General features: G+C 48.3%; 6 protein-coding genes across 6 annotated transcripts; 2 read left to right on the top strand and 4 right to left on the bottom strand.

Annotated features, from left to right (window-relative positions):
- Window positions 1-625: 625 nt before the first annotated feature.
- N7506_005717 (uncharacterized protein) lies at window positions 626-2,780 on the top strand (the record flags this gene model as incomplete). The annotated part of the gene is made up of 2 exons (XM_056955010.1): window positions 626-1,841; window positions 1,891-2,780. 2 exons carry the CDS (start codon window positions 626-628, stop codon window positions 2,778-2,780), a joined length of 2,106 nt encoding a protein of 701 aa, XP_056811987.1.
- A 3,016-nt stretch (window positions 2,781-5,796) lies between these two features.
- N7506_005716 (uncharacterized protein) lies at window positions 5,797-6,003 on the bottom strand (the record flags this gene model as incomplete). Its single annotated transcript, XM_056955009.1, has 1 exon — window positions 5,797-6,003. The coding sequence occupies one exon, from the start codon at window positions 6,001-6,003 to the stop codon at window positions 5,797-5,799; it is 207 nt and encodes a 68-aa protein (XP_056811986.1).
- A 3,137-nt stretch (window positions 6,004-9,140) lies between these two features.
- On the bottom strand, window positions 9,141-10,292 carry N7506_005715 (uncharacterized protein; the record flags this gene model as incomplete). Its single annotated transcript, XM_056955008.1, has 1 exon — window positions 9,141-10,292. One exon carries the CDS (start codon window positions 10,290-10,292, stop codon window positions 9,141-9,143), a length of 1,152 nt encoding a protein of 383 aa, XP_056811985.1.
- Window positions 10,293-18,830: 8,538 nt separating this feature from the next.
- On the top strand, window positions 18,831-19,400 carry N7506_005714 (uncharacterized protein; the record flags this gene model as incomplete). Its single annotated transcript, XM_056955007.1, has 1 exon — window positions 18,831-19,400. One exon carries the CDS (start codon window positions 18,831-18,833, stop codon window positions 19,398-19,400), a length of 570 nt encoding a protein of 189 aa, XP_056811984.1.
- A 966-nt stretch (window positions 19,401-20,366) lies between these two features.
- N7506_005713 (uncharacterized protein) lies at window positions 20,367-23,400 on the bottom strand (the record flags this gene model as incomplete). The annotated part of the gene is made up of 3 exons (XM_056955006.1): window positions 20,367-22,103; window positions 22,164-22,336; window positions 22,416-23,400. 3 exons carry the CDS (start codon window positions 23,398-23,400, stop codon window positions 20,367-20,369), a joined length of 2,895 nt encoding a protein of 964 aa, XP_056811983.1.
- A 933-nt stretch (window positions 23,401-24,333) lies between these two features.
- Window positions 24,334-25,332, bottom strand: N7506_005712 (ankyrin repeat domain-containing protein; the record flags this gene model as incomplete). The annotated part of the gene is made up of 1 exon (XM_056955005.1): window positions 24,334-25,332. The coding sequence occupies one exon, from the start codon at window positions 25,330-25,332 to the stop codon at window positions 24,334-24,336; it is 999 nt and encodes a 332-aa protein (XP_056811982.1).
- Between the last annotated feature and the right edge of the window lie 1,633 nt (window positions 25,333-26,965).

The raw sequence follows: 26,965 nt of genomic DNA, 5'->3' as shown, positions 1-26,965 counted from the left end.
CACAGCAAGATGATATCCTTTGCAATTGGAGCATACCTGAGCATGTTAAAGCGTAATTGTCAATACTCGTCTTTACTCCGCCTACATGCAGGTTTTTGTCTTGTGTGGAGTCTCTGATCCTCGGCTGCCAGTTAGCCAAACAATCCATAGATGTAAGCCACCGTACTTCAACCTCCTACATCTCGGATGTCTGGTGGTATAAGCCATACAAATATGAAGCCAGGCTTGGGCTCTATGGGCATATTCCCTGGTGAAGACTCAGATCTGTTTTCACATTCCATACAAATGCCCTGAAGTTTGCGAGGATGTTTAATGACGGGAAAACAATATGTGATGTGAGATTGGAGGAAAGAGGGAGGGAGAGAGAGAGAGAGCGACAGATCAAGATCCATCCCATCTACACCAGCGGGGACCCTGCAAACCAGGTTATCACCCGAGCCGACATTATTTGACTCCAGCGTCTTCCTATTGTGATGTTGACGCTACCTTTGTGTGAAGCCAAGATATGCTAACCCTTTTCAAGGCCCATGTCACAACATCCCTCTTCGCGCTAATGGTGGGATCGTATAGTATAAAGATATGTAGCGACGCAATGAAATTCTCTTTACTTTTTCCATCAATCAAAATGCATCGTCGACTCATGCTGGTCGTGCTTGGGTTATTGCAGTATTCAGGAGCCCTGATAGCCTCGGACCCGGCTCCTCTTGCACTACACCAACAAGTTCCACGGTGTCAAGAAGAGAGAGTAGCGGTGATCACAAAACGCTCTATATTGCGTCTTGCTAGGGACTTGATCACTATCACGGTTACGTCGACATCGACAGATACGACTGACTGTACCTGTACAGAAACGTCTTCCACGGCGTTTGTCAGTACCGATGTGAGTATTACATCAGCCTCCTGGCTGCCAACCTCCTCACCCTCCGCTATGGCGACAACAACAAGCACAATCGAGCCAATAACCACTGAACCCGCTACAAATTTGAATCCCGTCACCTCGGTACCACCTAGCGTGATCACTGCCGATAGACCGACAACAGTGATAGACTGGAAAAGCACGACAGCTACAAGCATCGTCACGGTCGAATCAGTGGTCACAGAAGCCGGCACGAATGCGAAAACCGTCATCTCGGTGGTACCCAGCGTAGTCACCGCCGAAAGATCAACAACGGTGACGGACTGGAGAAACACGCTACTTGGCAGCAGCGTCGCAGTGGCGGATGTATCGTCAGCCTCCTCCGATCTAGGCGCTGTACTCCTAGATTCTGCTTCAACGTTCCTACCTGCTGAAACCCTTCCGAGAGCAGAAAGCACAGATTCAAGAGTCAGCACTCTAGCTATCCCGAGTGGAGACTCGTCTCCTAAGAGCTTCACTACAGTAACCGTTAATCACTACAGCAATGAAGTCCAGGCTGTGACCAGAAGCGTCTATGAGACACCTGATGTGACTTTGTCCCTAGAAGACAGCCCTACAGCATTAAGTACAAACGCGGAGGTTCCAGCAGATAAGGAGATCGGAGACAAGCCAGACTATACAACCGTCTTCACCAATGATAATCGAAAGACCGGGAGTCAGCTCGAGACTCAAAGCCTTATCAATGCTGACACAAGCACCTGGTCGAGTCTCGGGGGGGTGGGGGACCCACCGCCCACGATGGCCACGGATCCGTCTCAGGAAGCAATGTCGGGGGCCCCAAAGACACAGATATCGGCGACCACGGCCTGGACGGAAACACCAGTCACCCCATCCGGTGAACTTTCTTTGCTAGCAGGTAGCCCTAGCAAAGTGACAGAGGCGGCTGTGGTCGGAAATTCGGCGTTGCCGACCACTTCCCTATCAGGTGGGGGAGGCCAAGTCCCCGGGAGGAGAAACCGAGCTAACAGAGTCAGGGCCTTCGCTCTCGATCTGCCCAAGCAGAATTATCAACCCAACCTTCACGCCTTTGGCACCCCTCCCGAAAAACTATACCTGGGGGTGTCCGCCTAGTCTTCTCTGCAACCCATCCAAACAACCAGCGGACGGAGAATGCAATTTTGAGGCTGGGCCGCCCGCAGACACGTACTACTGTCGACCGGAAGAGTGCATACGAAGCCCCACGCTGACTCTTCCTGTACTCTCGGGCCCACCCGCGTCATACGAGCGGACAGAACACTACAACGTCACCCGCGGCTATTTCAACCTGAACCCCACCGAATTCGGTCTGGGCTATGATATATTCGATATGAACGACGCGGCCGGGGGGTGGAGGCGAGACTGGTCAATCAAAATACCAGGAAAATGCTATGTCGGGTGCAACAATGCAATGCTCGAAGCCGAGTCGAGCGGCAAGACCGACGATCTTTGCAACTCGGACTCGGCCTTTTTGACTCTGGTTCGTGCCTGTCGAGCCTGCGTGGATTCAGTCCCTGTAGCCCGATCGTGGAATGAAGCGCTTCCCGAGTTCCAACAATTCCTTTTTTACTGCGAAGACACTGCCCATCCCACTTCGGCGAGTCAGTCCCTCCCCGTCGCCGGGTACAGTTCCGCCAGCCGTCCTATAAGACCGTTCACCAAGGCAGCCACCACCACGCCGGTTGTCTTTGGCGCCTCCAGAGGGCCGATCGCGAACACTCAATACGATACACATCGCACGGCATCGGTCTCTGTGGACCGCACAAAATCCACCTCCCCCACACCCCCGCTCTCGACACCCACCGATCACACATACACGGGCGCCGCATCTATTTTCTGCCCGCCCTTACTTTTGGTAATTGCCCCTTTTGTCCTATCTACGATATGATATTCTCATCCCCGGTGGCCCTCGCAACTGATTTCCCACTCCATCAATTGGAGTTGAACTGCCATCGCAACTAGCTCCCACTATTCAATGGCGTTTGATCTATATCATGTGGAAGCATCGGAGCCAGGGCGTCTACAGGATGTTTCCGACAGAGGTACAGCTCCAACGCTCTGGAATTATCGTATAATGACGGGAATACGGCCGATGCCTCATGCTAGCTCATCTAGCTGTCTGTTGACTATATAAATCAATTGAGAGGGGTCTTGGAAATCCTGGGTGGCAGTTCATAATAGTTCAATCTTGGACGCTTCACGCCACGCTTTCAATGTAAACCTTGGAACCACTAAAGCTGTACACCTACTCCCGCAAAGACCTGCCCTGCCTTACCTAATGTGGCGAGGGAGTGGCTTTTCCTAAACACTGCTGCCCGAGTGCCTGATTCTGAAGTTTGCTCTCATGGTGCCACCGATCTTTATTTTTAAGATCTACCGTTAGATGATGACAGAGCGAGCTACGAAAAAGAAGTGGAACTTGCTGGAGACAGTAGATACACGCTTTATATAAAAGTAACAATAGACAGGAGAGAGAAAGGATTTGTGTGTGTGTGTGTGTGTGTGTGAGCGAGAGAGAGAGAGAGAGAGAGAGAGAGAGAGAGAGAGAGAGAGCACAAGCCAGCGAGAGCTTGTTATTAGCCCTGCCAAACCAGATCACCTGGCACCCGGACCCCAACCTAGGTGGTATGGGAAATGTCCCAATTTAGGAGATCGAACCCTGTTCGTCTGGAAATCGGGCTTCATGGATCCCCCAGCCCGAGGCCATTTTGAGACTATTTTGAGTCCCCTGCGACGGCTCTGGCGACAGCGAGCGGGGTACCATGCTCAAGTTTGACTGAGGTGAAGGAGGCGGATAACAGTCGAAGTTCAAAAAGAGACAATGCACGATACCACCAGAAAGTACCGCCAGAAGCAGATGCATTGGCTTCCGAAGTTTCTATATCAAGATGTCAAAGGAAATAGGCACCCGTAATCCCACTCTTCGATCTAGGGTCCCGTCTACTTCGCTTTCCTTGGTGGCAATGGATGATAGAAGTTATGAGGGAAAGTGCGCCACGTACAAACCTCGGGCCTTTATACCTAGATCGGTGAGCCTTATGAAACCGCGCCATTCCAAAGAGCAGAAAACTTCGAGAAACGAGATCGAGCTTCAAAGATTACACCCGAAACGCCCATCATTATTCAGAGCACCAGAGAAACACGACAACGAGGTGGAGCCCGACTGTTGGCCGCTACTCAGCAAAGATGGAACCCCCAAATGCAAGGACGATACCTCGTATCACTGCCGTCGAGCATCATTGCGTATGCGTTATCGCCGAGCCAAAAACATCGTTTTCCAGCCATGGCAGCGCGTAGTAAGTTTGTCGAGTCTCATTCTACCCATTCCCATGCCCGGCAGTATCAAGAATAATGTGCTAGGATACGATCGCCTTGCCTCACCTACAGTATCCAGATACATCTCAGAACAGGACTTTTGGGCCCTGATGCAAAATTTCTTCGGGCTTGGGCCACATTCGGCCCTATGTGTGGAACAATCATTGGCGTTCAAAGACAAGATTCCATATATCAAATCATATCTCAGATCGAAACCAACCCCAGTCGATGCTAGGGATGGCGTGGATGATTATAGAGAAATGGTCAAGTTTTGCACGAGACTGACGGAGAGGATCTTTCAAAACGATAACAGCAAGACCGTTTTCCTGGGGGTTGATTCACAGGTCCGTTTGTTGGCCACTGAAGAGAACTGGGATATTTTCCGAGGGTTTGGAATAGTCCGCCAGTATTGCGACGAGGTGGGGCTGACACAGGTGGACTCCGACGAGTTCGAGCTTCCACAAGCGTGGCTTCGGGTAACTTGTGCTCTCTCCCGACAGCCAGGCCACTGATCTAACGACCACCAAGTCAAAACAGATATCTTCGCGGGAGAGCCGGAGTATGTTACAAGTCTGGGGGGGCTTTGCAGTCAGTCCTGTTGGCGGCAAGGCAGCCGGATCCGGGTCGAATCATGATGGGCGGACTTGGACGGATCTACCAAGCCCTTCTGACGGCCGATGAGACCAGCCGCAGACGCGAAAGACTATAATGTGCCAATTTGAAAAGACGCTGATCATCAATGGGCAATACGTAACGGATTCGGCTAACGCCTCTCACGATGTCTAGGGCCCCCAAAATAGATCCCGCTGCCATTCTGGGGCTTGTCGGGACAAGAAAGACAGCCCATGATTTCTCCCAGTGCGGGGTCTGGAGACCTCCTGGTTCTGTGTGAGTTTGGATGCGAAGACGGTGGACGTTGTCTCCTTTGGGATCTAGCAACTAACTTCACACTTAGGCTTGACCTCGGTCCCAATAAAGAGTGATGAAGCCGCTCTCCTGTGGATTGTGAAATCTATGAGATCGCTAGATACGAGCTTCCAATCATTTAACCTGTGTTGATATATTGTTTGTTTCATTCATTATTGTCTTGTCCCCACGCGGGATAGTCAAATCTGACATATCTTGTTTCGGACTCACCCGAGGTAGTATCTCATATTAAACCATGCCAGAATAGAAATAAAGAAAAGCAAAACTTACCAAAGTTTATTTTGCAACTCCACATACAGTAACAGCACATCTTCTACTGAGCAAACAAGGCGGATCCCCCTAGATCGCTCATATTAGATCAGGATGCTCTCAGCGGGGGACATGGTCTCAAGAGATCAGAAATGGCACTGACCCACCAATATACATTTTTGGACGCCATTCTTGGGATGTGAAGGTTGCATATGTTCTCGACTAGCCACGGAGGCTTTGAGCTTTGTTATTTTCCTAGTCCCACAAGGGCCCTGAAGTTGAAAGACAGTTCGGATATTCTAATCTCTCCACGCATCTCTTGCACACATCAAGACGGATGGCCACGCGTTCTGGGAATAATTTACCCGCTATTGTAGTCACCAGTCCCGACCCTGAGCGGTTTATCATTGAGATCATGTGCCCGAGGTGTGGACCTTGCACCGCATTCGCAGCTGAAGAAATTCAGTCTCCAACCCCTCTGGCTTGGTCGGACTGTAAGAGGAAACAAACGGCGGATCGTGCGCGGGCGAAGCCATGGCGCTCTCGCTTGCGTGGAGGGATGAAGTCTCTTGTTTCTGGTCGATTTGGTGGTATTTGATGAGCTTGAGGCAATCGCGCATTATCCTTTATCCCTGGTTTTGCTATATACTGAGCCATGTGTTTTGTAGCCTCGGTATTATTAGATAACGGATCATCTGATCCTTCTTGCTTGCTCGCTTGGGTCTTTCCTTTTGTTCTCTTCATTTCCACATACATATACTGAGGTTGCTTTCTCCCGACTTCTTTTTCCCTACTGCGCTTCCTGACTGTGTTTCCTATATCTACTTCTGTCAATCTCCCTGCAAGGTTTCTCAATGATGTGATACACCTTGTTGCTACCCGCCCGGTGTGTCAGAGACCGGGAGCTCAGGTATGACGGTAGCGTGCCAAGGTTGTTAACCACTGGGCCAATATATACATGACCCTACATCATTCATGGGTCCATGGATGTTCCGTCCCGAGCGCTGGATGGATGTCATTACTGGACCGTTCCAAGGTTCTATCCATCGATATAGCTAGCCACTACATGCCATACCAAAAAATGCAGGTTGATACCAGGTGAATGAGTAAACTGAGAAATTGCTAGCCTCCAAAGACGTATTATCAGGTGAGAGTCTTGGAATATGCCTCGACTCAATTAGATTGTTCCTCCTTCCAAGGTTGCTTTTAGGCTGGATGGATGGATCGGGATCGCTTATCTAGGATAGCCCTAGGGATAAATCTCTCCCTTTGTCTCTCGCTTCTTTCTTCCTTTCTTTCTTGTCTGTTCATTTTTCATCTGGGCATCTGAGTCTAGTGTTTCTTCTATGATCCAAGTTTTGTTATTCCAGTAGATCCGTTAAGAGCGTACCCAAGACTAGCCGTGCAGTGGATTATCTCTCCCGGGAAGAGAATGTGACCGTGCTTGCTTTTAGAAGATCAGAAGCGTACAGAAGTTATGAGCATAACTCGGGACTAACTTTCCTCTTTTAATGATACAAACAGTGAGGGGAACTTGAATCTACTTGTTGCTCTGTTTGACCTCTTTCTGCTTTGCTCTCTGCCCTTTCAAGGTCTCTAGACTTCGTACATAAAGGAACCAACCTCCCTGACCTTCTTCGACCACAGCCTCTTGTCCACTCGTACTCCCATGACCATTTCAAGTCTGCAAGTTGCTCTATGAACGATATCTCAAACGGAAGGACTATTGGTAGAAATGCAGGGTTGAAAATGAGTTGACAAAGGGGGCCCAGGCCAGGTAAAACGGGTTCGGTGCACACGTCACTGCATCCGCCTTAGTACCAACCGAAGCACCGCAAATATGAGTATACGATATACAGGATTGTCAAAAGAGACGAGGAGAGGAAGAAGAAAGGAAGAGAGACTATCTATCCATCTGCACTACCTATACCTACGGGGGGTCTCGCAAACAAGAGAAATACCGCCCACGCTGATTGGAGGCGGAGGCACCCGGATAAGAATACGAATCCAACGAGTGTTTTCTCCGCTGGAGAGAGAAATTATATTGCGTACCGAGTCGAGAGTATCACAGCCGCACAGCCGTAAAGAGATGCTTCGGCGAAACGTTTCGGGAGGGCGTTGCGTGGCCAGAGTTTGTGGAAACCCGGTAATATCAAGCTCTATCCAGTCCATGAAGTAAAGATCCACTTCCGCCTTGAGATATGGGAGGATTGCATCGATATCGGTAGTAGGGTTCAAGATATCTGGACCCCACCATGGCTTCAATGGACCATACGTTTCGGAGACTACCAGAAGGAAGTGCTTACGCGGGTGAGCAAAAGGACATGACCCAGAGAAGATTGGTTACATACGCCAGGAACGGGCTGCAGGGCTCTCCGACTGCTCTGAACACACTCAGGACCATCAGACCCTACCTCTCCCGTAGAAGAGCTACCGCTGAATTGCACTCGGACAAATCTCGTTTCACCCGACTCTTCTTTGACTTGAGGCCGTACGGTGGGGGTGGGCGGTGATGGATGGCTCGCTGGTGGCTGGCAGGAGATGAAGCCTCTCCGACTTGCCTCCAAAGACTCGTGGGGTCGGCGATTCTGGCCTGGAGGCTGGTTGGTATATGGAAACTTCGACACCGTGTTGGGTTGAATTAATGTCGAGCATTGCGTAGACATATTTGGATACATCTCGAAGCAACTTGCAGTCACCAAAGAAAGAGGTGAGGATATGCCCTCTGTTTATATTGTCGAATTAGCTGTGCTGACTAAGCCTCCGATGATCGAGATGTTTGGGTGATTATTCCAATACTTCACATACGAGGACACGGAATACTTCCTAGGGCTGGATTATCCCTGCACTGATATGACAGCAGGAGATGAATCAACTTTGGAAGTCTGCCAGGCTGCCCTACTAATCCACTATGTGGATGGATGTATTCACTGAAATGGAGTTTTATGAGAGGGGGCAGATACCAAGATGTCTATGGTAAATGATCTAGCTATTTTCCCATACTGACACTTACTGAAATGTTAACAGTTCATCTATATTATAATTGCGTGATCGTTGCTGTTTTACTGTCGATACGGACCATTCACGAGTTAGGCTTATAGGAATCTGGGGCAGGGGCCGCCAACTCCGTTCCCAAATTCCACATAACGCATACAGTAATCACAAGGAGCTGAAGTTCTAGTTGACTTGAGTATTCCCATCGTGAAAAACACCGTTGTTGTTGTGTACCAGCTTGGAATCCGAGCAGCAGCGTTGGTAGCATTCGGCTCGATATTGACTTCGGTTGCGGGATCTAAACCTAAGCAGATGAATATACCCCCATGATTTCTTGGTGGTCGGGTAGCCAGGTGGTCACACACCCTGCGTGCCCAGGTGGACAGGGCAGACTAGGTAGATTGATTCCTTATTTGTCTCTTCCTCTCTCTTCCTTTCCCCTCTGTACGTTTTAGATCAATCAGAATCGATCCACTGTTTTGCGATTCGCCTCATCGTAGACCGCTTCTGCTATCAAGATTTCCTCTTCAAATTCTTCAGTCTGTGATATTTTTCGCTACCGGTCGTTGATTTATTCTCCAACATACAATTCGGTGATATGGAGAATTCACAATCAATGATGTAGTAGTTATTCATGTATCGATGGAGGACACGTGGGCTACTCAGGTTATATTTTTAAACATGATCAATTCCTAGGCAGTGATCAAATGGCGGATCTAGCGTGAGCTGATAGCTACACCCACTCGTTGGATAATCAGCACTCCTAGGTAGACGAATGGCTCCTATCTCGCCAAAAGGAAATGATCGTATCTATGACAAAATTTTGATCCTCATCTGACAAGGCCATGTGAATTGGTAAGAGGAGGATTTGTGACACTGCAAGGGAGGTCACGCTGTCTTCACCCGAGAACCGACCATACTTACGTCCAAACGGGGACAAATGGAACGGCATAAATTGCGGATGGCCCTGGATATTCGCCCCACTCAGGTGGCGAAGCAGCGAAGAACGCTGAGACACATCGCATACCTGAATCCAGAAGATGTTCGCGTTGTGGGTTGTGTTGTTTGGGATCAGAGGAAGATTGATATATCCTTTTTCGGATAACGAAGTAAGAGCAGTATAGTATCGTTGCCAAAGCAACAGTCTTCGTTCATTTATTCGGTCCACGGCTTCAATTTGACCAAAAAGGAAAGCTGCTTGAACCTCTGAAAGTGTTGCGTTCAAGCCCAATCCCAACCACTCGTAGCGCTCGACTTCCCCGCGAAGAAAGCGCCCCCGGTTCGTCCCATGCTCGTACAGAATTTCAGCATGCTCTATAAGACTCGGATCATTTACAAGCAGAGCTCCACCCTGCCCGCCTGCCGTGAGATTCTTCTTTTCCTGGAAGCTTATGCAACCCAAATGGCCGATAGTGCCTAGCATGCGTTTGTTGAAGGTCGAACAGCAAGCCATTGTAGCATCTTCACAAACAATCAAGTTACGCTCCTTAGCCGTTTGCATGATAATATCCATGTCACAAGCAACTCCGCCATAATGCACTGGAACAATTGCCCGTGTCTTTGATGTGATAGCGGCTTCGATAAGACTTGCGTTGATGTTCATTGTGGCATAATCCAAATCCACAAAGACGGGGATGGCACCCCGAAGAACGAAAGAGTTCACAGTGGTGACATAGGTATAGCTCGGTACAACTATCTCGTCACCGAGCTGTATATTTGCAACAATAGCTGCCATCTCCAAAGCTGATGTCCCAGATGACACCAACAGGGCCCGTCCACTGTACATAAAGCTCTCCAGCCATTTCTTACAAAGCTTAGTGTAAATCCCCTTGCCATTCAAGCTCCCTGAAAGAATGCAGCGTTTAACATGGGTAAGTTCTGACCCCATCACAGTCGCATTGGTGTTTTTAATCATTCGAGGATATGTATGAGGCGTCATGATCGGACGCCTATAGCGCTTGCGATGCAGACATGGAACATGCGAATTTCAGGATCTTCATCATAGGACACCGGGATTTTATGGCTCAAATCGACAGATTCCTGCAATGTACACTTTCCAGGCTATTGCTGCAGATGTATATCCAATTATCTCAGGTTGGCCATTCACGGATGTGAGGATTGAACTGCCTGAGCCATTCGTGCTATAACACCACCAACAAATGGCAATCGATCCTGGAGTCCGAAAAAATAAACACACATATCAATATCACATGGTACAACTGATGTTGTACAACCGGCTCAATGTAATTGCATGTGAGTGTCAACATTATTTCATAACGTGATCTGTGTTCCCAACCTGTGCCAGTTCGTGTCAAGCTTCAGATAATCCCCAACAATCACAGACGGATCCGCATTGACAAATAAACTTAATATGAAGACCAAGTCAACCAAAACTGATATGTCTGAATGCCGAAATGGGAAGGGTACTTCTAGATTCCCACTACGCTGGGGAATACTAGGTGAGCCTGCAAGCGCTCCTTGACGTGGCTGCTGATCAACATTTGACACGGAACAGGGACTGGAAGAATAGCTGAGAGTAGGAACCACAGAATACTAAGGCTCTTAGAGTCAGTGCAGCAGATTAACGTACACAGAATTCGCTATTGATCTTATCGCCGACCCTCTGGACAGAGAAAAGAGTGAACTTGTCCGTCCACATTCTGTCAGGGATTGCTTGTTCCAGCTCAGAAAAAGCTGCGAGCTCGTTGGTCGTATCAATGCCCCAGCTATATGTCGTGTGTTCCCCAATTACAAGAGTCTAGTATCTGATCCGGAAATTGATATCATTTATGTCGCCACACCGCATTCCCATCACTTTCAAAACACCATGCTTGCCCTTGCAGCCGGAAAGCACGTCGTCTGCGAGAAGGCTTTTGCTATCAATGCATTTCAAGCAAGGTTGATGATTGCTGCTGCGGCGAAGCAAAGTGTTTTCTTGATGGAGGGCCTTTGGACCCGATTCCAACCTGCTAGCATGGAGGCACGGCGACTGATACAAAATGATACAGTTGGCAGAATACTTCGAATCGCGGCCGACAACAGTTTGGAAATGAACCCAAACTTGAATCCGCGTTGGACGACCGTATGGTTCGGCCAGAGCTAGGAGGCGGTGCTCGCTTGGACTGTCTGTAACCATAATTTACAGTACGTCCCGAAACTGGTGCAACCACCGACACTTTTCGAGCGATTCTCTAGCCCCCCTCCCGCCAAGAGACACTAGACCATATTAAGAATAATCTAGGAATATCAATGTTTCTGGATCAATCTCGATACCGTAGTTTACGTATATTAAAACACGGTGCCTTGTCTCGTAAATATACTGGCGATCCAAAGGAACTAGAATTTTCTATGGAGATGCAAACAAGGCAAACGATGTAGTTGGAAGTGCCTTGAGAATCTGGTGACCTGTCACTTCCCTCCCACTCCTGTCTAAGTGACGGTCTCGGGGGCTTATACGGCACCAGACCTTGCAAATAGTGACTTGCATTACTTGCTTACTATACTTATAGACTAACTTACCATTTACTGATGAACCTGCTTATCCAATCACTCAGCCTATTAGCTAGTTATAGTCCTCTCTTCTTGACGCCCTGTAACACGCTTAGTGGAAACTAACGCTCAACCATATCAATAGACTTTTCTGCCTCGGGGGGATGACTTACACTCCTCTTAACGATAAGAATGATGCTTACCGATCTGAACTGCCCGATCTATGTGAACGAACTCCTTCGTATCATCGTATGCCCCCACCCCCCTAGTTATCTAGACCGCGAATGGACGCCATCAGTAATCTGTCCTTCACCCGATCCCGAGGACATAGTTGGTGAATGTTCGACTTCCTTGTACATATCAATACCCGTCCGAACATCAGAGTTTTGATCCTATGGTTGTCCGTGCAGATGGAAATGCATGGGATGAACAATCTCCGGACTATATCCACTACCAGATCGAGTGGGTGCCCAAAGTAGCGCCCCATCATCTCTACAAGCATCCAATCACATCCTCATTTCAAGTTGCGGGCGTTAAATCATTGCATGCCATGACTCGCATTCCACGAAACGGCTTCAAGCTCCAGTCTAAGGCGCATTCGCCTGAATTCTAATGACCATAATACTACTAAAACCTTGCATCAATTGGGCACCAACGTCGAATAGAAGCACGCATGAGTCATTTTAATCAACATGTGAAATAGCGCTGCGTATAATGAACTATTGCACCGAGGGAAAGTATGAATTTCTATAGGTCAATAATCAAATCTAATATCACGAGGTAGGCTTATTAATATGCAATTGCTGTGTGCTCCAGAAATATAAAATGTATGGCTGCCTCCTTAGGATGCTTGGATAAAATGAGATACGATCCATCAGACTTCATTCGGCTATGGAAAAGTACGAGGAGATATGGGAAAAATTTCCACGGTTTCTGGACAACAACAGTATCACACATTTAGCAAGGACTTGTCGAATGCTATGCTTGATTGCAAGAGACGAGTTAAGGCAGAGGGCAAGACATTATTTGAGGAGTGCTAATAATTGGGAGCATGGGTTCTATCCAGTGCAGGGGTATTATGGGAGACGTTTTAATGACGAGGGTGAGGAAATGGACGCAGGGGAAGGGCTTTGGTGGTTAAGATGTATCTGTGAACATCACAAAAGGCTCTTTACTGGACAGAACTGTTCATGTGAGTTTGTTCGCACGCGCTGAGGGCTTGGGAAAGTACTAAACTGGTTATAGGTGGAGTGTGTATGCTGAAAATTTTCAGGCCTAATTGGGTTGGGGAAGCCTTTGTTCAGGGTGTGCGATACCGACGTCATCAGAGAAATTCGCATGTAGAATGCAGCGAAAACCCTATGGACGGAGATGGAAATTCCAAGGTGCATTGGGAATTGAAAACCAATGGTCCGTAATCACGAGAAGGTGTATCGCCGAAAGTAGTATGTATTGATAACCCTGGTCCTTAATAACTTGGTGGTGGAGCACTTATCATGTAGCTCTTTCATAGCTTTCGCCTCGACTTTGTTAGAGTGGAAATACATTCCTCGTCCCTCCGCGCACAAAGGCTAAAGATTTCGGGCTGGTCTCACTTTCACGCAAAATACGGCGTACTCTTCGAAACAAATTGTAAGGAAATCAGAGAATGATAGGCGAAATTTAAATCGGAAAAAATTTAACGTATAAATTGTGCCAGCATAATCAATGTAGCATTCTGTGACGTTAAAAGACCGAGAGCGTAGTAAGCCACTAGCCACGTCCTAAGCCTGCAAGATATCCTAAATCTGTCCATCTATCTTCTCTGACTTCCAGCTCCTCCATACCACGAAGGTCCTTCTCAATATATTCGCCAGTACTGCTAACTTTCAGAATAAGCGCAATGGCGCGTTGGATATCGAGAAGCCGCGGGGAGCGGGGGATTTACCGTGCGATGAGCAGATTCTAAAGGCACTCCCCAGCTTTGGTGTTTGAATTGCTTGCGTTGCCGTGGAAAAATAGTTCCCTTGGGTCGCCAATACAGTTAGGAGACAAGGTATTGTATTTCTTGCCAGTCTCTGGCCAAGAATTCCCTTCTAGGGTAGGCGGTGATCTCTACACCGCCCGCTTACGCGTACTGTATCGTCTCGTTCTCCGAGACTAGCCCCTTCCGGGAGGCTTTCGCCTGTTCCGGCCTATCGCCGGCGGTTCCCTCCCACCCTCTGTGGGCCCCTCTCCTGTGTCCAAAATTCACTCAAAGGGGGAATTACGTTGAGTCTCAAGTCTCAACTTTTTGGAGCAATGTTACACAAGGGTGGGGCACCACCCTCCCAAAAAGTTGTCCAATTAAAAACTATGGAGGTATAGATGATTTCATTTCTAGCTCAATGTAGATACAACCTAGTCGGCTTTGGAACCAATTGAGCGTCAACATAAGGATGAATTGAGGAAATAGAGTAGGCTTCGCAAGGCAACCAACTAATTGATGGGTGGTGAGGAAAAATGCTACGGGCAATCACAAACTGCGGCCGAGCTACATGTTAGTCGATTTTCTAATTGGGATCATTTTACGGTGTGGTTGGTTCCACTCTGTAACAGCCCCACGATTAAGATGAACCACCCCCGCTCTGCAATTTAATCTGCGATAGACAGTCGCCATTTCTTTTCTGAGGCCAGTGCTTTCCCTCTCCATAATCTGCTGCTGCTTTGGTCCTACTCCCGGCATACAACTCATGAAGTAGCCACAAAGGGCTGTTAGCATCAGCGGTGTTACTGTTCGATTTCGGCCGATTTGTGCATGTGGGACATTGATAGTTCTAAACTGGCATAAGTTTCTGCGAATATTGATAGTCGTAAGCTTGTTATATTCAGCTTCATCGGCCATATGAGAAGTGGTAAAGCATCGGCTATCTACCATGCCATAGATCAGATGAAGCTTCGAAGTAGGGAGCCTAGGAGTCATGTTCGTTGAAATTATATTGAGTGCTTTTACTCAAATACAGACAGGCGGTACGTGAGTGGGAGAGGAAACCTAGTTCTTGCCATGATCGAGGTGCGCACCAGGCGGCATGCGCATGTATACATAGCACTTTCGCGTAAAATGTATCTTCTGGTGTCTTGCTATCGTATTGTTAGATATGCCTACTATCTCGGAAAGCGGTCTGGACGGCGGGTGGTCAATCATCTATCTAATCAGAATTCACAACTGCTGGCTGTATTTTCCGGGAATCACATTGCAAGAATGCGGAGGTATAACTGTTTTCGAATTCTACTGTACCATTATACAAGGCTCGCCTACACTTTCTGCTAGGAAAGCCAAGTTCCTGTATGCTACAGTGGGAAGCGGAGGCGCTGAATGACCACGCTTTAATAAGCCCTAAGATATAACAGATTGATCTTGCATTTCCGGCTTTATTTCCCAAATGATAGACTTGATTCACCAATATTATCCTGTAGACCGCGGTGAAGGGCTTCCTTCACTCGTCACTGCCAAGGGAGTAGGTAATTCCATGAGCGAGCTCAGGAACGACGTCATGTTGTATTAATATTTATCAGATCCAGTCTTCTATAACACTGTCTTTCCATACAATATAGCCCCTTGAAACTGAGATCAGCTACACATAGTGTGATGGGGAAACCGCACCACATCTCACGTGCCCCACAGCACTCCAGGGGGTATCTCTAGCTGCAGCTTCATAGTCTGAGAATCAAGCGTTCTACACATCTCCAAGAACACAGCATCTACTCCCTAATCCGGCCGTATTGGCGTCCTGCTTTGCTCCCTATGACCCCCGTCGAGCACTGAGCACCCCCGTCGTCTTGTCTGCGATGTCAGACCGCCAGCGCGCTCTTTCCACTTCAATAGTTAGCGTGTAGCAAAGTGGGGCCTCGAGAAAAAATCTCTGCGTTCAAGTGGTGAAACTGATTTCGATCCTCCCCGTATCTTCCACGCAGACTTCGTTTCGAGTATCAAAATCCTTGGCAGTTGCAAGCCCATCTGTGAGTAGTATGAGCTTTATGTCCTCTGTCATCCGACAAATTGCTTCATTCGTGTAATAGCCCACGCATTGAACTAGCCCTTGTACATCGCCGGTGAATGTAGACACGAGCTGTTCGCGGTCCATGCTGCGGCTCCATATACGAGGAGAAAACGTTGCATTCTCTAAGCTTGTCATACCCGCACTATCGTGGACATGGTCGGCCAATGTGAGGAGCAGACCAAGGTCGTTTGCTGCCACGTACAGCTTATCCAGATGGCTGGTATCACATGTCGGGCCATTTTGTCTCCTATTGGCTCGACTGCGTTGCCTACCTCTGGTGATTTGTGATCGCTCTTGCATCGAGGCTAGGACTGTGCGCTTGAGGCGGGTAAGAATCTTGAGATGGACGGTAGTGATGAAGACAATCAACTTACACATTGAGTGCTGTCACTGTACGGCCGAGACTGCCCCCTGGACAGCCGCCGAAGGAGCAATTTCAGTTGCCAAAGCGATACATCAGGGCGGATTGTGTTTAAAGCTTTCATGGAGGGCTAAAACTACGATACCCACTGGTAACGACCACGGGGAAATCAGTACAAACATCTTGTGCGGAGTGAGCGACATGTACATATATACCTATATAATGGTCTCTCCTCTGTGGTGCGATGTGGACGGAGGGCCATTTGACCGCTAGAAGAAAGCCGCATCTTATAATTAGACTCTGAGGGAAAACCCTTGAAAATGTCGTCACCTGTCTGACATCTGTGAATGATCATGTCTATTCTGGGCTTGCGGAGTCTGTCTCAATTTGGCGTGCAGAAGGGCCGTGTGACGGTGGAAGTCCCCAGGTGCCGTATTTTGCATGTGACGTGGATCTACTGACTAGAAAGAGAGAGATTGCGAGAGAGCTAGCCCGGGTAGACACCTGATCTATTGCGGTTAGCAGACGCTACAAACAGCATTCATATACCATGGTCTCTGATGTTTGCGAATCATTGTAGATACCATCAAGACCTCGGGAGTATCAAACGCAGACGCATTTTTATCGTTGGTCTTCGATAACTCAGCTGGCACCTGGTGCTGTATCATATTCACTGCTCGTTCAGTTCCAGTTCACACTAGTGCATTGTCACGAGAATCCCTCGCCGACCATCATACAAAGTTATATGCACATCGTAAGCCCTGTTGACATCATTTGGCAATGGGTCATTGAAATTATCTCATCTTCTCACATGCAAGGATACCGGCAGTCCTAATTTGGATATAAAGTTAGGAAGCCCCCCAGAATGGAGCAGGTTGTGAGATCATTTTACGCTACCCGGCTCCTGGAAAGATCAACCGCCATGAGTGTGAATCTCAGCCTTTTTGTCGACAGGGGGCAAATCGGGAATCCGCCATGTCGCGAGTTGCCTTCATGGACAGAGACCCCATCCAATTCGTCACCATCCACTCCTTTGACCCAATCTCCGGGAAAAAAATCATTTGGAGATTTCCTTCGACAATTCTACGTCACGCGTGAGGTGTCATCGTCACTCTCTACCAGCCACCTGAAGGGCTCACCTGATCCAAAAGTTACAGCTGGGCATGCAAGGGATATCTGAAACAAAAGCTCATTCCGAGTCGAAGTGTGTCTCATCCAGGGAAATCTACGCTCTGTGTGTTCAAATCAAGCTGGGTCCGAGACCTGATAATGGCCTATAATTTCAATCTGTCGGAATGAGTTGTAGAGTCCGGAAGATTTGTCGTGTCCGGTAATATGCCGTGATGCTTATGCATATGGACACGGGATATATAGCGTGAGCCTGCAGGCATTCCAAGGTTGGCATTCAAAAAGGACGCCGAGGATTATTATATCTATTACCTCCATATTTTAGTGAGAAAAGGCATCTTGAAACAAGAAGTGCAGGTTTTGTGTCACGCGACCACTGTCCTACAACCCAAGTATCTGCTTTGCTTTGGTTGTAGGGGACCAATACAACTATGGATACAGAGCATGGCTTACAAAGCCCGCTGAGCATGCAACCCGTAGTAGCGTGAGAATATCACCATACGCTCTTTATTAACACATCCTCAATTAGCTCTTCGTGGTACCATTAATGGAATCCGTATGGTTTTGGATGGCTCTAGGAGGTGGGCTTCTTTTGCGAAAAGGAGGTTTATACTTGCGATGATATTGGCTTCTTCCCTATGAGTTTAATACAGAAGCAGCAGACGGAGATGCCATTTCCCCAAGGTGCTCGCATGCTTCGTTGTTTTACTGCTGATCAACCTATGTGGGGCGAGAATCTAGATCCGTTCATTGCAGGGCCCTTGACTGGCGACTCGAGGTAGGTTACATATTTCAACAGCGTGTAAAATAGAGGGGCCTGTCGCAAGACTCTATCAGTGCGGCTCTTCGTTCATTGAGTTGGACTAAGCCATTATATAGGAGTCGCAAACAAGTCCGAGTCAGGCAATCGAGCAACTGGATGCGAGGGGACAATCCGTCCGATATATGGTCACCCACTGACGCGAGGTCTGAAGATGGAGTTGTTGCGACCTCTCGGGCCATTGGATCAATTCCCGCCAGGCGAAACACAACCATTGCGCACTTGCCGGTGGAATTAGTCCTTTGCATCATCGAACAGATGGATCATCACTCCCTGCAGAACGTGTCTTTACTAAACAAAAGCTTCAGGCAGATTGCCAATCCCCTTCTTTTTCACACCGTTCAGTTCAATAGAGGTTTCGGCCATGCCTGTAGAGAATCTCCCACGGCCATGTTTCTTTACACTCAATCAATTTGCTATGTCGCACCCTGGTGCACCAAATCAGGTACGTTCCATCTCAGGTAAACAGCTCGCATCAGCCCCGGCTAAGGACCAAGAATAGATATTGAGAATCCATGGAGTGATGCCAGCTCCAAAGGTATATGCTCCCATGCCATGCGCCTTCCATCATTTGAGCGTGAGCTGGAGCATCTCGCCACGGTTTTACACCGCTGTCGTAAACTCCGATCTCTCAAAATGCGCTGGGAGCCCTGCCGACAAAGACGCTCGTGCACCCAAGCACCCCCGTCACGACAATCACTCGAATGGCCTCTGCGGGTCCTTGTTGCCGCCATGAACCGTGGACCTTGCAAGGCGGAATCGTTGGAGAGCCTGAGCGTGGATGTCTTCCAGTCGCAACACACCATCCACGAGCTTGACATGGCAGCGGAGTTTTGGACGGCAGCATCGGAAGTGAAGGATCTCACACTGAGGGGACAATTTGGATTTTGGGAACCCGTTCTTGCCTTCAGCCCCGGGCGCGGCTTGCGGTCAATCAGGTTAAGCGATTGTGCAGTCTGGCACCACAACCTGAAGTCTTTCGCCAAGCGTGCCATCGACGGGGTGATTTCTATTCGGCTCGAGAAAGTTTTCATTCGTCCATACAGGGAACTCGGGTACGTGACGCACATGGGATCACCGATTGAGATGGTAAACTGGCTGGATCACGTCGTATCATCGAGAACTAATCAGGCAAATATTGACCATCCGGTTTGGTGGCCACCGGGCACCCAGATAAATATGGGTCAGGTAAACATAGAAACATGAGTGGTATATAATCAGGAGCGTATGCGAGAAGAACCTTTACGGCAGATGCAGCGTTGGGCTTCAACTTCACCTCTTTCACGAAACATGTCACAGAATCGTAGAATCAAACTCCGTTTTTGTTGTTCGTGACGATATCATCTCGATCGATGGATCAGCTCTAGTTGCTCTAGTCAGCAATAAAGCCAGTCTTGTCACAGTTGGTGATCCTACTCCAAGGTTTATACAGGACTTAGGTTTTGTTATATAATATTGTGATTTACGATGCATATTATAAAGTCGGATAGAGAGGGAGCTCTAGGTCTATCTATCTGCGCGGAGTCTGACCAATAAGGCAGCCACCAACCTTGGAAGGCTCCGACATATAACATCAAGAAAATGTACAGTGCTGACCGCTATCGCCTTCCATGTCGAGCAGCACAAAGAAGCTCTTTCAAACCCTAATCACATATCACGCTAGTTAGTTCATATATCGTTAGCCTTCAATTTCAGGTTCTGTTCCAAGGTAGAATTGTATCACTCGGGACAAGCGAAATACCAACCATGGTATCTATGTATGTCATTTTACGGATTGAGACATACAATATATACCGCACAATATCGCCGTCAGCATGTAGGCCCAGCGCTAGTTGCTTCTATAAACTTAGTCGTATGAATTTATGATGGGTTCTTAAAGAGGTAAAGGTGACCTGGTCCAGAGGGCGTTTGAAGATAATATAGCTGACTCGGGAATTTGAATATCTTTGGCGTATTTGTCGTACGTTCTCTTCAAGAAACTATTGTACATTTATTCAGCTTGGAGTGTGTGAATCATTCCGCCACGGCCTACTATAGGGTGATGCTGTCTCATTATGGTTTCTGTGGTAAACTCATACAGAGGATATACGATGGTGACATGGCCATTCATTTCAGAGGTATTGTGGGTATGGAGTTGTCTTCTTTTAATCATTTGAGCCATCTTTTCATTTTCTACATAGCGCAGCGTCCCCGGTGATGATTGAGATTTGCGACCTCCCAAATTTCAGGCGATTCTGGCTGGTACATCTCTTCTGCCTCGTGCAGTTTCCCTTGAGCTTTATAGAGAATGCCAAGGTTATTGACTGTATCCAGAGTGGACGTATGATCCGGACCGAGGGCCTTCTCTTTGCCAGCTAATGCTCGCTGGTACATCTCTTCTGCCTCGTTCAGCTTCCCTTGATCGGAGTAGAGAGTACCAAAGTTGTCAACTGTATTCAAAGTTGACGTACGATCTGAACCGAGGGCCTTCTCTTTACCAGCCAATACTCGCTGGTACAGCTCTTCTGCCTCGTTCAGCTTCCCTTGATCGGAGTAGAGAAGACCAAAGTTGTTGACTGTATTCAGAGTCGACGTATGATCTAGACCGAGTGTCTTCTCATAGCCGACCAATGCTCGCTGGTACATCTCTTCTGCCTCTTTTAGCTTCCCTTGAACGAAGTAGAGATTTCCAAGGTTGTTGACTGTATTCAGAGTTGACGTATGATCTAGACTAAGTGTCTTCTCATAGCCGACCAATGCTCGCTGGTATGTCTCTTCTGCCTCTTTCAGTTTGCTCTGGTTGAAATAAAGGGCCCCTAAGCAATGAAATGCTCCCCATAACTCAATACTGTCATCTAAACAATCTAAATGACGTACATAATTAGCGTGCGGAAGAAGCCGTTGCTGAGGCTTTGAATAGTCCCTGGTATCTGCACTAGGCACAGAGTATCCAACAGATATCACTGCAAGTTCATTAAGCTGTATCTGATCCACATCTTTGCTCTCGTTGGCAATATAATGGCACCAATCCTGTACCACTGGATGCATCGTATAGCTTCCTTCTTGCTGCCTACTGTCCAGAAGCGAGAATCCGATGAGAGACTTCACGCCGGCTTTGAACGCGAGTCCGCTTGATGTCGCCTTGTTGAGCCAGTCCGGGATGTTTGAGCTGTGACGGGCACACTTCACCAACTCGTACCAGATATCACGATTATCAAAACGAGCAAGTAGCAAAAGAAGGTCTGCTGCGCTTGGGTCTCGTTTCTGGATCGCAAGATATGAGATCATCCATGTTTGCAGAATGTTACCTTGATGGTACTGACGTCCAGGGTTTGATTGTAGCTGTAGCTCAGACCAAGACTTTTGGTAGTACTGCAGGTACTCAGTGATGCTGGTTCCAGTTTCACGCATAAACGCCCCGGCGATCACAATGGCCAAAGGCAGACCATCCAGACGATTGGCAAGACTAAGGGTATCTACATATGTCAGCATGATCTGTAAGATAATTTCATCAGCTGCGATCCTACCTGGATTCCTGTCAAAGTTTCTAGTGGTGTTCCTTGTTAATAAACCACTGCTTTGTAGGAGTAGCTCAATCGAGCTTTCGGAGTCAAGCCTTTGAACTGAGAAAGGCTCCCCTAAATCACTTAGCCTCTGAAGTCGAGAAGTAATCAGGATAGACCCATGGTCTGCGTTTGGGAAAAATTTCTCAATGTTATAATCATCAGAGTCTGCACCGTGGAAGGAGGTATCATGATCAACGTTGTCAAAAATAATTAGCCAGCGAGAGTTGCCATCCAATGCTAGCCATCGTAACATATGCCTGGCTTGTTGCTCCACATCTGTATCAATACTCGCTTCGTTACTCGAGGACTGTCCTGGTAATCGGCTCAAGGCAACACTCAAAGATTGCACGAGCGACTCGCGGTCCTTGCCACTCAACCAGAAAATCGCCGTAAAATCATTTTAATGATCTCGTGCGAAGCGAACCGCTAGCTGCGTCTTTCCCATTCCGCCAAGGCCGTAAAGAACTGCAACTTTCCGTGACGGCGAGACTTCTGGTTGCAAACACTGCCACAGATTGTCTAGCTCGCCTTGCCGTCCCACGAAGTTTGAAATCAAGGGAACTGCGTTGAGGTCTAGAGGGATATTGAAGCGGCGAACTACACATGAAGAACCTCATTTAGTCATGGTTCCAAACTAGGCAAGCAGTGACACAAATTGAAATTTGAATTCTCTCACCAGAATCCACGAGAGCATCTCGTGCTGTTAGAGTGCTTTGAATCTGATCAATCGGAACCACCAAGACAAGTTCTTTAGCATAGGCTGCTGCCACCATCGCCGCATATCCTTGCCATTCTTTGTTCTTGTGTGAGTCGGCATAGTCGCAGATACCTCGAACAACCAGACAAGGAAAGTCATTCATGAGCCCCGCAGCTTCCATTTCCACACAGAGAACCCCTAGGTCCCGGCCGAGCTGGTCTCGCCGCCTGCCGTCTTTCACAACCTGATTTGCAGATGCGATCAGTCCATAGTGTATCACTGGCTCTCCATATTCGCGTGAAGGTCGTGAAGTCAGCTTAGACCGATCACAATCGACACATGTATCAGATACTCCATGTTCATATTCCGTTTGGTATAAGAGGTCCTCTTTGGTTGGTCGGGCAAAGTGTGCAGCTATCCGCGGCGTCATTTTGGCTCGGGCCTCTGAGATGAATTTAAGAACTAGACTATCTTCTGTGAGGTGGTGGGCTTGGAGTGTAGCGAGGGTAGCCAACAGGACCTTAGGTGGCCGGTTCAGCATCCCTGTTCGCTGGAATTGCCCGCCGCTCAACGCTTTCCCCAGATCGTATTGGATCACGCCTCCGGACGTGTCTGCTGGCTGGATCACCACAATATCGCCTAGTCGAATGTCCGCCTTGCTGCTTGGTACACCTCCACCGATTCCGACCATCAGACCGAACCGGATGGAGTGGAAGCTCGAGAGCAACTGCATTGCCACTGTGGCCGCTGATACATTTCCATATGCACCGCTTGGTAAGCTGGCAATGACGATGTTGTGATCCCCGATATTTCTCAGGATATAGTTGTTTTGGTCTGTCGGCGGGCGGGGTAAACTCGGGTGTATTGCGTCCAACATTAATTTTGCGGCTGCCATCTCCACGGGTAAAGCGCATATCCATCCGACCGTGTAATCGTCATGACATAAAGAGGAACTGGCTGCCATGATGTAATATAGGACCGTTGGCTTTCAAATCTGAATAGCTTCATATGAGTTCATGGGAGTTATAAGGCAAAAAAGATGTCGTGGGGCCCAAATCTTGGGAATGAATGTCAGTCTTGACAGGAGGGGCGGGGTTAATTGGTGAGGCTGATGCTGAGGCGAGGCACCCTGCGCTCACAACCAATCAATTTTTGTAGTGGAGAAGGAAACGGTTGACAAATTGCCTGCTCCAGGATCGCTATGTTTGCTTGGTTTTAGTTCGAATCTTCCAGCAAGCGTGTCTAGTTCTGAACCCTTGTATCTTCCATACTGTATCTTTAGTTTCTGTTTTTGATTACCGGGTTCGCTACAAAACCAATTATTTACGCACTATTCATATCATATCTGTGTTAGCGTATCATTTGATTAGGGTTTGAAAGAGAATCTCTCTGTTCCTGACATGGAAGGCGAATGCGGTCGCCACCATACATGTTTGCGCTCAAAGGCAGAAGTAACAGTGGCCACACCAAAGAGCGAATGGTTTGGATTCCTGTCGCCCTTTCTAGGTGCAGATAAGGTCTCCGCGCCAGCATATGCCTCGACTTAATAGGAAGCGTTCGCACACATCACCGTAGATGTGATTTCTACCCGGGAGAGTGCCTGCCACACGACTTCACATAAAAATGCTGACATACCCGTCATGCAGTACCCACCACCGACGACTGTCCTGCCGCACTATCGGCGGAAAGATCAAATCCTTCCCACTTCGGTGATGTACTGCCGACCAGAGGAAACCAAGGTCGTGAGATCTAGACACCTCTTCTAAAGGTTACCGCCAATGGTACCAAGTAGCCTTCAATACCATCAGACTGCATTATGCAGTCTGTCAGCTAGAACAGGATACCATCCGAGAACCTTCCAGAGACTTTGATTGACCGATTAGTTAGAGAAATTCTTTCACGCACGCTGGGAGAGGGGTAATGCGAACCATGCGTTTCGCGTCATAACTTTCGGACAAGCTTTGTACTCGAGTAGCAGCTGCACCATTTCCCTGTCATTGTTCAACAGGGCCCACGCCAGGGCTGTCTCGCCGCTCGTACCCCGCTCGTTCGGGAGTGCGCCATATTGGAGCAATAGTTTAGCCACTGCCGTGTCTCTGTGGATGACGGCGCACATCAGAGGCGGCTGGCTGTTTGGTGGTGTCGGACCCACACTGGCGCCATGGTAGAGCAGGAGCTGAACCATATCCACGCTCCCTTTCATGACCGCCCAAACGAGCGGCGAGCGCTCCGCTCCGCTCCTTGCGGATGGATTTACTCTTGCATGATAAGAGAAAAGAAGATTGACCATTGCAGGATCACCCAGCACGACAGCCCAGACAAGGGGCCGGTAGCCCTGGATATCGGGTTGCTCCACATTGCTGCCTCCCCCCAGCAATACTGCAGCCAGCTCGATACAGCCATCCATGATGGCCTGAATCAGAGGGGTGAACCCGTGGCGAGCGACTTGATTTGGATCTGCCCCTCGTTTCACCAGCATCCGCGCCAACTTGACATCTTGTCGCTTGGCGGCCCAGAAGAGAACACTTTCACCGTGCGTATTCCGAGCATTGACATCTGCTCCTTTCTTCAGCAGCAGCTGTAATACGGCTTCGTTCTGGAACCGGGCTGCCAGTATCAACGGCGTATCGCTCTGTCCGTCCTCCGGGGCATCGAGCAAGGCTTTGTGGTGGGGATCTCTTGTCAGGAGCCGAACGATTTTCCCATACCCCTTGATTGCCGCATAGTGCAGGACCGTCATACCATGAGCGTCATGGACCCGAATATCGACGTGTTTGGTTTCCGCAAGAAATTCCACCGCTGAATGCTCGCCTCGAAGGGTGAGTAGCTGGAGCAGCCTGCATCCATGTATCAGAGGCGTCACAATGATTCTCGTACGTCTGTCGATGGCACCCATGGTGACCAGGTCTCTCGCCGAGAGCTTTCTCAATATGAGAATGTAGATCTCGACTGGCACTCGATTCATCGGATTGCGAGGCTCGACCTTTGAGTTCTCGGGGACACCACTGGAAAGAGTGCCTGACAGCTCGCCAGCCAGCCAGCATTTTTATACCACAGGTAAACTACCTTGGAAGGACCCCGGGATTACGTGATAGACCACTTCGCCGATCATGTTTCACGTCTATAATCATCATATCAGCTATATAGCCTGTTGTATATACTTTATTTACTTTATCTTCAACTGATTGGGACATTACTCCGCTGTTTTGTGAATCGAGTAGCGCCCATCGCAGATTGAGAAAAACGACATAGATTCAACAGTTGCAACCGCACGTCGATAGAACCAGCAGGACTTTTGGAGGCCTACCATGTGCTAAGGACCATACTCTCAAGAGACCCGAGGGTCCGAGTGCGGTGACACGATTTACAGCACGAAGCTAGCTCGGCACCCGTGATGATTGGTACATCAGGAACCCATCCAGGTGGTCCGTGGCCATCACAAACGAGGGAACTGAGAACTGAAGCAATGGGGGGAACCGAGAGAGAAACGAGGATGTAATACATCAGTAATTGGCTGACTCGCACAGCACCTTAAAGCCATTTCAAAAATGGTTCCCATCAATCCCACCACTGTTGCAAAAGGGTAAGTGTTAAAGAAGGGTTCAAAAAATGAGTTTGCGAGTCAGTGATGACTCTTCTCAATCCATCGTTGATGAACATTCTCTACGAATATCACAGCGGGATCATGTCATAAATGTATCGCTTGGCACTTGCATCAGATCGGCAGAGCTGACACGGACTAGACGCACATTGTCTCATCAAGACCTTGCTCTAGATTCCAAATTAGTTCTTGCTTGAGAAAAGCGTTGGAGTGAGCTGTTGGTTATGCTTTTGGATACCTCTGGTACCACATCTGTTCGGCTTCTTTTTTGATTATTCTTTGATATTTCATCCGCCGATGTCAATTTATAGTCTCAACTTCGAAGACATTGTTGGCGAAGATATATTTATATGAAGTACTCTTGCAAAGCTTACTTGTTTCCCGCTGCATCCTGTGAGTTCAATCTCTGTACTGTCATGAGTAGAAGTAAAACCCGACTATTCGGGCGCAAGTCGCTTTTGCGTCGAATCCGCCGGCGTGGGGTGAGACCTACCAGTCACCGTCCCAACTTGTTACAGCCTTCAAATAAAAGTGAGTGGCATCCATCTTCTATGATTAACTTTCTCGTCGCTTCTATGGAAGCGTTAAGTCGTAAAGGATACGGCCGGCCGTGGATCGATCCGGTGAAAGTCATTTTAGAAGAGGACTACTTTGATCTCAAGCTCTCACCACAACGACCGATTGAAAATTTGCAGAGGATAGTTGAGTTTCACCAGCTTGGCGAGGCAGACAACTATACCGCCGAGCATTGGAACCTTTCTGTCCTCAGGGCCATTGTGGACAATTACTTGCGTTCGAGCGAGGGCGCAAGGGGGAAGGTCCTGAGACGCAAGTATCTCATAGACATCCTCTGTCTTCGATCTATGAAATGTGTGATTGATGGATTCATTGAATGCTTCATCATTGGGGCAAAAGATTTCAATATTGG

Source organism: Penicillium brevicompactum, assembly GCF_028827555.1.
Source record: "Penicillium brevicompactum strain IBT 35665 chromosome Unknown utg000004l_segment0_segment0, whole genome shotgun sequence".
Classification (NCBI taxonomy): domain Eukaryota; kingdom Fungi; phylum Ascomycota; class Eurotiomycetes; order Eurotiales; family Aspergillaceae; genus Penicillium; species Penicillium brevicompactum.
This window is presented reverse-complemented; position numbering and strand designations above follow the sequence as displayed.